The sequence below is a fragment of the Aegilops tauschii genome, chromosome 2, assembly GCF_002575655.3.
Source record: "Aegilops tauschii subsp. strangulata cultivar AL8/78 chromosome 2, Aet v6.0, whole genome shotgun sequence".
Classification (NCBI taxonomy): domain Eukaryota; kingdom Viridiplantae; phylum Streptophyta; class Magnoliopsida; order Poales; family Poaceae; genus Aegilops; species Aegilops tauschii.
This window is the reverse complement of record NC_053036.3, coordinates 594,375,368-594,384,613: the sequence shown is the minus strand read 5'-3', so window position 1 is coordinate 594,384,613 and position 9,246 is coordinate 594,375,368. Positions and strand designations below refer to the sequence as shown.

Sequence of the window (9,246 nt, the reverse complement as noted above, 5' to 3'; positions counted from 1 at the left end):
TGTAGGCGACCGGATGGATGCCCACACACCAGTCCAATCCTACGTGTACCACAAACATGCCAAAATTCGTGCAACCACAAACGGACGTAGATCCACGCGCGTGGGCGAGATGCAAACGCCCACACATTTGGGCGTTAGTGCTTCCGTAAAATAAAGGCTCTTAGTTGCTCCGGGATTCGGGTCTAACCTAATCTAATTAGAGAATAGACCCGGTCTCATAGGGAAATGGCAAATTGGCACTCGGCTGCATATCCCAATCCCGTACGGCTGCATATCCCAATCCCGTATCTTTTATTTAATGGATATGCCCCGAAAACTCACAGGCGCGGACGAGCGCGCCTGCTCACGGAATCGCTAGCCACTACCTTGTTTCATGATGTGAGCCCGCATGGGGTATTTCCGGGCGTACAGGTGGTCGGAAAACGCCAGTACTCGGCGCTGTACTAATGGTTGTACGCACGTGGATAGCGGAAGGCCGTTTGACAATTGACGGCGTCTCGGTCCTGTACATGCACGTGGCTTCCCTCTCCCCCCGTTTAAAAATCAAATTGCACGAGTAACAGTGCGTCAAAAACTCTGGCGTCCGCGTGGATGAGCTGCAGCATCAAGCAATATAGGGTGCACCTGTAAATCAAATCTCAGCCTAAGAAATTCATTATGGACACCTCAATACCAACCATGTGCTTGAAGAAAAAACGACAAAAACACCACTCCTTGCAGCAAAAATAGGATGGACGCAAAGCAAAAACTCCATTCACGGTAAAACAACTCTCAATCACATATGGGAATAACTCGAAACTACATCGACAACTACATGAAAAGCAACTGCACATCTCGCCACACCAGGTAAGGCAGCGTTTTAATCAGCCAACGGAACATAACAACATAGGCGCTCAAGGTGGTGACATCACAAGTACATGTGCTACAATTATAATTATTAGTAGACCAATAAATAATTCAGGTCTACACACGGCTACTGAGCCCTCAACATACAGGAAAAAAATTGTTGCTCAAGCACGCGACGATGAAACCTGATGGTTAATCAGGTCACTAACACGATTGCGGTCCATTATCCAAAACATGCAGCGTAACCTTAGGGTTGTTGCAGGTGCTCTTCCGATGACCCCCTGTAACTCCACAGTTTGAACATTTGGACTCTTTCCTTAGCTTTCTGAGCGTGGTCACGCCTCTGTGGCCAGGTTGTGCTGGTCTCCCGGTCGAAAAGAAGCATCATGTATTGCCGTACAAGCAGATGCATGGGGCAGCTTGCCGGAACATAACCTTTCTGGTTGGCACTTTCGCTCCATCGCGTATTGGTCATCTTTCCACAAAATTTTCCTCTAAAGTATGGCTTCGCCCACTTCTTCCTCACTTGTTATATTTGTCTCAAGGGTGTTTATGCGGGCCATAAGTCTCCGTGAGCACCCCCTGAGCAGTTTCAAACTCATCAACCATCATCATGTGATAGACGATCTTGTGAAAATTAGATCTGAAATTGCTCCGTTTCATGAAATATGAACCAAGAGGTGTCTTTCACATTCTTAAGAAACATACCACTTGAATCATCAGTGTGCGCTGTTCGGCATCACTTTCTCTATCACGACCTCCATCGCCCTGCTCTGATCTCCAGAGACACACAAAACCTTGTGATCAATCAGCAAACTGAAAATGAAAAAAAAAGCTCATCCCAGTAATAACATAAGTCATACACTGACAACATGCTACCTAAAAAAACTGGTTAATTATGGTACGGTTCATTGTTTCATGCACCTGTCAGCAAGGTTTGGGGATGTTTGCCTTGCCACCCATCATGCGGATAAATTAATTGAAAACCCACTCGAAGGTTTCCGCCATCTCATCCCTTAGAAGCAACTCTGCCAAAGATCACAAACCATGCATGGCTGCATCATTCACAATGTCTCAGTTATATGAACCACATCGGTCTTAACTATGACGAACGCAGCGTGCAAACATATGCCAGCATGTATCAGCGACACATTTTAATTTAGATGGATTTCATTCCGAGCAGAGTGTGTAAAGTCTGGAAAAAACACGTCATGCGAATAATACAGCTCGTACAGGCCATCACTGAATTACCTCTTCGTCCACCCCGGCGCATCGCCCACGTCACCTATGTTGTACTCCATGGCCGCGTCCAACAGATCTGACTCCGCCTCACTCTCAGTTTTTCTAATGCATTGTTTGCCACCCAATGAATGCCCCCAATGGACACACCACGGTAGCAAGCCAGCGGCATTGCTGCCAATCTGCTGAGCCGCATCACCCCAGTAAATTCGACCAGAATCAGACCGTTTCTGTTCAAGATAATGTACGCTAGTGCCTGGTCCCAGCTCTATTTTTGTCCCAGAATTTTGGAACAGGAACAGAATTCAGACCGAATTCTGAAACCAGGTCCTGGTTCCTTTTCCCTCGCAGAATTTGGAATCAGAGCAGAACTTAGGGAAACAAGAGAGGGCAGTGATATGTACAAGTGAATCCCTCGCCAGCCAACCTAATTCACAATTTCTCCAACAACCGAGACAGGACAACAACAACAGGGCAGTAAAATCACTAATTATACAGATCATGTCCACATTTCCATCTTTGGTTTGATTAGGCATGCTAGTATACTGAACAAATGTGCTTCCTAATTACCTAATAATTATTAAAATACAGAACAAGATTGCATCATTAGAATACAAACCGAATTTGCCTGGTTACTCAATTAGGAAGATCAAGAACACATCACCAAAATATACAAAAGAAAATACTATCACGCATCTAACTGCATCATCCCAGAACAAATCATGAATAGATTAAGAACAGATCAAGAACGCAATGGACAAAGAAGGTCTTGAAATCCTAACCTCACAAGATCTGCAGGAGAAGGAGGAAGAGATGGCGTGGATATCCAGAGATTGGCCTTGGTGCCCCTTGGCGGCGACACCAAGGGTCCATCCTCGTCGGAATGGGATCCTAGTTGAGATGCAGGTCGTAAGAGGAGGGACTCGTCGGGCGGCGCTGGGCTCGTGGAGTCGAGGGGGTAAGTTATGGGCCCGTAGGTGCGTCATGTACCATTGGAACATATGTACGTCTTGCCGTCACAACATCGTCAAATCGAACGGCGGACTCACCGTATCCCACTGTTCAGCGCTACGTTCCTTCCTGCTGCCCCACATACTCGCATTCAATGCACACCACAACGCGTCCTTTTTCTATTCGTACACGAAGCGAGAGCAAGCGAGCTCGTCCACCGAATCGCCGCTCTCGGATATGCCCCCCATATCTCACCAACCATATTTATTTGGATACGCGTCCTTATTAGTATTGCTAGAAGTATACATTCCGTATATGAGATTTTTTTTGCGAGAATTCCGTATATGGGAATAACTAATGGTAGATGGAGTAGCACACTGCTGCATACCCACTGACATAGAAACTTGTGAACTTTAACCCGATCCCCTGTTTTCTGTATTTTAACTTCTTAGACAAAGTCAATGATTCATTTAATGTGTCCGGTAGGAGAAAAAACTTATGTTGGTTTGATTGAACATAGCACTCTTGTTAGAATTAATCATAGTCACCACCTCTTGATTGCATGGGCTTAATTTCATTCTAGTGCTAGTTTTGGACCGAAAGTCCTCTTCCGCTCAAAATTTGACAAACTTATTTTTGGAGCATTGACTTTGTTCTTTTTTCCATGACTTTCACGAATGTCCTTTCATGATACATTTTTTAAAAGGCTTTCATGTTACATTTTTGCAAACAAAAAAAATATTATCAAAGTTTACCAAAAAAAATCAGAATTTTTTTATAAGTTACTATTTCTTTGATTTTACTGTTTATTGGGGAGCATTTGAGCTCAGGAGCAAATACTCCATGTCCGTTTTGGACTCCCACTCGGTGTACGGATATTTTTCCCCATTGTCAACCATTAATCTGGTAGACAAAGTTTCAAATTTCAAATCAACAATTTTTAGGGATACTGAGCCCAATTTATAAATAACAATGCTTTAGATAAATATAAACATAATTCACGCTCCTAGAATCAGATTGACATTATGTTTTATAAAGTTTTAGGTAAATATAAACAATAGTTATGTCAACTATACATACAAGCCCCTCAAGAAAAAATAGCAGTTAGTGCACAGATAAAATAATTGAAATATAACCCGCCACATGTTGATGTTCGTCAGTGACATTCTGTGCACACATATGCATATGATTTTTAATGTCGGTGACGGTGCCCGGCGACGTATATTCACGAGTAGTATGGCCACGGTGAGTCGGTGTCCGTGAACCGGGCAACAGCCATGGGCACGTCGACCGAATGGATGCTCGACTGAGCCGGGAAGGGAGAAAACGGCGGGCCGCACGGGAAGTAAATTTCGTCCATCGCCATAGCCTCCGTGCTCCCGGGGAGTCCGCCGCCGGCCGGCGTCGGATCACTCGAGTTGATCGCTTCCACGGGCAGCGACGACGACGACGGAGCTGCAGGTGCCTTCACGGGAGCAAATGGCGAGCGGCACGAGATCTCCGCCACCGTCGTCTCATCCAGGCCCATGCTCACGCCAAGCAAGCTCGGCGTACGCCCGCCGGCCGGAGCACTCGGGCTCGCTCTTACGACTGGCGGCGGCGAGGACAAGGACGACAGACCTGCAGGTGTAGCTCCGCCGATGACCATGGCGAGGCACGAGGCCATGACGTCGTCGTCCAATTTGGCGCGTTGAGGATCGAAATGGCCGCTACTTGTCGTGTGCTTGTTCCCACCGATAGATTCTCTGGGAAGCACTGCTTCTTGTTGGCACTTGTGCTCGTTCACGTAGGTGACCTGGAACATAGGACGACGGCCGCTGCTGGTATCCTGCTGCTGCACCGTCTTCTTCGCCCTGCAGCCGCGGTCATGGCTAAACATGCATTTGTAGTAGCACCTGCACGCGCATACATATATGGACCTCATGGTTCAGTTAAGAACGGGTACGAAAACGTCCTCTCATAATTAGTGTGTGAGTAACCGAAGACAAAGGGCATGCTCAAGCTGAAACTTGTGATAAAATACAGCTCTTATTTCATCATTTGAAAAGTCAGGTTGCTCGGCATGTGTACGGTGAACTAGTAGATATCTGGGATAACAATAATGCTGGTCCTACCAATCAAAATCCTCCACATCAGCTTGCTTGTAAAAAATTTAAGTAACCTTTTGTAGATGTAGCATTGCCCGTGAGATAATTATGAAGCTGGCGGATAGAGCTTTGTGCAAAGTTGTCGATATATGGAGTTGAGCTTTTATGTTCTCGAGAGAATTTAGAGTACACCAAAACTCATGTATAGTTCATAAATTCAATATTGACACAACTAAACTCTATCAAGCTTCCACAATGCAAAATCAGTATCATTAGATTCATCATAAAGTGTATTTTTATATTTTATCTATTTACTACTCCCTCTGTCCCAGAATATAAGAACGTTTTAGACACTATGCTAGTGTTAAAAACGTTCTTATATTTTGGGACGGAGGGAGTATTTTGGATGTCGATAGCTTATTCTGTAAACACGGGCAAACATCATGTCTACATTTGAAAAACCTAACATACACTATATTGTGGAACGGGGGAGTATGTTGGTGACTATTTGGTGGAGACTAGTGGGTGAAAAACAAGGTGTGAGGCCCATGTGTGTGGTTGCTTTTCCCTTTTCGAATTACCCCATGCGTACAATCCCAAATTACTCAAAGTTGCATAATTTTAAAGTTCAAAAATGCAAATATTAAATTGTTGAAAGTTCAAAATTTTGAAAGCTTACAATTTCTGAAAGTTCAAAATTGAAAAGTTAACGGATGTTTTTTAAAGTTTCAAAAAAATTGAGGTGTGCACATCCCGTGAAGAATTCCTGGGTCCACTCATCATCATCCATATGTGGACTGTATCCGCGATGATTAAGAGATGGCACCACGTAAGATGATTTGAGGTCTCAATTAATTAGCACTTCACCTTGCAAATTTTCTGTTCTGAATGTTCTTTTGCCCGTATTTTCTCCACTGGTAACCATCACTATGAGGCGAGGCTGTAATCTCCTTGCCGGTAACCCCGTTCCCTCTACCCTTCCTTGTAGGAGCAACCTCTTCTCCACCACTGTATTGTTCCATGCATGAAAAACAGCAGCAGGGTGACAAATCACGTACATGTGGAAACATCAAAGACTATAGCCAGGAAAGGTGACAGGCGGATAGGCCAGCAAAAAAAAAAGGCAGATAGGCCAGCAGTGTACCAGATAGGAATATCATTTGTGGGAGTCCGCTGATCGATGCCACCCTCAGTGATCGCCGCCCCCGGCGCCGCCATTCTGTTACTGTCACCGGGCCTGAGCATGAACAGAGACACCATGAACACCCGAGAGAGCTCCTGGCTCATCGCGACGGCCGCCTCCTGCCCACGTCCGTCGAGGGGGCCGCGGCGCAGCAATGCCAGGAGCCTCGCGTTGAGATCGTACCCGCCGACGAGCTCCTGCGATAGTTTTTCTATGGCCTCCTGCCCGAACGTCATCTCTTCAAACTGTGGCATTGTAGGAGGTGATCAGGTGAACAGTTTGTGAGGTTGATATTGGCCTAGCCGAAGCCCGAAGGTACTTATATAGGGGAGACGGACACCCACGTACGCTACACTGATCAGTCACTGAGGGCATGATCACCTCCGTGTAAAACTCTGTGATTGCCAGTCATCGGCGTCCGACGGTGGCGGGCATTTCATCGGTCAGACAAACGGATGCACTGACAGATAGATTTTCTTTTCATTCTCCTTGAGATAGGCTGATCGGTGGGGCTTGATCTGGCATGGTAGGTGGCGTATGGACAAGAGAACCTAGTGAAAGTCACGCCACGAAAACTCACATAGTGCAAGTCATTCAATAATAGGCAAACTGGGGATGCCCACTGTAGACTTTTGTTTCCCTACTGTGCAACATCTCTGCTATTAAGGGGACAATTTGGTAAATGCCGATTCAGTCACATCTCCTTCCTTTCTTAGGATGCTGGATCTGCTGGGGGGACATGTGACACTGCCATAAAAAACAAATCAATCACCAATCAGAAAAATGTCTCCAGCAACCCCAACCCAACCGATTCACTGTCATACATGACAAAACTATCTACACTACCAAAAAAGACATAACGTTCCCATTTCACTCAACGTTCTTCCGCCTCCGTTCCATGCTTAGTGCGCCAAGAAAACCACAGGAAAACCGACACACACGTCTTCTCCCCTCTATTTTCTGTTACTCTCTATTATTAAAGGGGATGTTTGTACGTCGTTCATCCCCCAAGCCCATTGATCGAAGGATCTTCCCACGATGCTCTATTTCCTTTTACTGACCGCAACCCCACCCAATTAGGTAAGTGTTGATTCAATCACATCTCCTTCCCTTTTTATGATGCACTGACGTGTCTCCCTAACAGATCCACTGCCATGAAAAACAAATAACTCATCAATCAAAAATTGTCTCCAGCCGCCCCAACCGATTCACTACCATAAATGGCAAATCAATCAATCTGACTACCTAAAAAAGACATACCATTCTCATTTCGCTCAACCTTCATCCGCCTCTGTTTCATGCTTAGCATGCCAAGAAAACCATGGGAAAACTGGCATGCACGTCTTCTCCCCTCTATTCCCTCTATAATCTCTACTAGAGCATCTCCAATAGATGGTCCAAATTTTGACGGTTTAAAACCGGAGATGTAAATTTTGGACCGCCATAAAGTGCGTTTTGGAGCTCCGAAAAAAGGCCAACTCCAACAGATGGTCCAAATTTGATGGATTATGGATGGGCTTAGGCCCATATAAGACAATAATCCCTAGTTAATCTCTAAGGCCCATGCATATGTACGGTGAACCCTAACTCAGTTCACTCACTCCCTCTCGTACAACCCTAGCCGTCATCTACTATTCCTCTCCTTGTGCTGCTTCCGGCGATCCCATCCCGACGACCGCGTGCACGGTTGGTCGGGAGAGCAGGTGCCTCCGGAACCCTGTCATTCGAGATCCTGCCCGGAAGAACGGCAATAAGGTTTTTGGGGAGCGTCTCGACGCGACTGCTCCCGATCCGTCCCCGTCTCCGTCCGCCTCTGCTTCCACTACTTCCCCTGCATCGACCCCATGGCTGACGACGCCGCCGCAAAGAAGAAGGCCTCGGCCGATGCCGAGGCTGCCGCTGCCGCCCCCGCGTTGGCCTGGCCAACCGGAGGGTATGACTCGTTCATCCCCTATTTGCTCGTTCATGTGCTAGCCGTATATATGCTGTTCATAGATGTTTCGGTTCTATGTACTGTACGTGCTCACATGCTTACATATCGGTATGAGATGCATACTGTATTTGCCATGATTACTGTTTATTCGTGGATTAGATTAGTCGGAAAAGTGCTAATATTTTCAACAATCCAAAAACCTTATTTTAGGCACTTTTCGACTCATGGCTTCGCTGCTACTCTGAAACCGGAAAAGTTTACTGGAACGCATTTTAAGCGTTGGCAGACGAGGACTACCTTGTGGCTCACAACAATGAACGTGTTCTGGGTTGGTGGTGTGTCTCCCACGGCAACGATTGCTCCTGAACAGGAGAATGCGTTTAGAGAGGCAACCACCATCTTTGTTGGAGCCGTTCTTACTGTGATCGGAGACAAGCTAGTCGACGCATATCTCCATATGCGCGTTGCCAAGAATTTGTGGGATGCGCTCGAAGCTAAGTTCGACGCAACCGATGCTGGCAGTGAGTTGTATGCCATGGAGCAGTTCCATGATTACAGGATGGTTGATAACCGTCCTGTATTGGACCAGGCTTATGAAATACAATGCATTGCCAAGGAGCTGGAGCTCCTGAAGTGTGAGTTACCGGACAAGTTTGTCGCGGGTTGCATTATTGCAAAACTCCCTCCTGTATGGAGGAACTTTGCTACTTCTCTCAAGCACTTGAGACGTGAATTCTCTGTTGAGGATGTCATCGGTCATCTAAGTGTTGAGCAGAACTCGAGAGCAAAGGACTCACACGTGAAAGGGGCAGAGGGTTCTTCTAGCGCCAATGTGGTGCAGAAGAACTCCCACAAGTTCAAGGGAAAGAACTCTGTCCAGCAGAATACTACCTTCAAGAAGAAGGGTAAGAAGAAAGATTAGAAGAGAGATGGCTGCTTCACTTGTGGTTCAGATGAACATTGGGAAAACAAGTGCCCAAACAAGTATAAGAAGCCAGGACAGGACG

The 9,246-nt window shown here is 46.1% G+C and overlaps 1 protein-coding gene and 1 long non-coding RNA gene across 2 annotated transcripts; both read right to left on the bottom strand.

Annotated features, from left to right (window-relative positions):
* Window positions 1-673: 673 nt before the first annotated feature.
* On the bottom strand, window positions 674-2,991 carry LOC123497406 (uncharacterized). The gene is made up of 2 exons (XR_012203921.1): window positions 1,555-2,991; window positions 674-1,428 (listed from the first exon to the last, which is right to left on the bottom strand). It is a non-coding gene; the product is annotated as an uncharacterized lncRNA (long non-coding RNA).
* Window positions 2,992-4,261: 1,270 nt separating this feature from the next.
* Window positions 4,262-6,560, bottom strand: LOC141042106 (WRKY DNA-binding transcription factor 70-like). Its single transcript, XM_073509647.1, has 3 exons — window positions 6,268-6,560; window positions 5,991-6,131; window positions 4,262-4,931 (listed from the first exon to the last, which is right to left on the bottom strand). The coding sequence occupies exons 1-3, from the start codon at window positions 6,558-6,560 to the stop codon at window positions 4,262-4,264; spliced, it is 1,104 nt and encodes a 367-aa protein (XP_073365748.1).
* Between the last annotated feature and the right edge of the window lie 2,686 nt (window positions 6,561-9,246).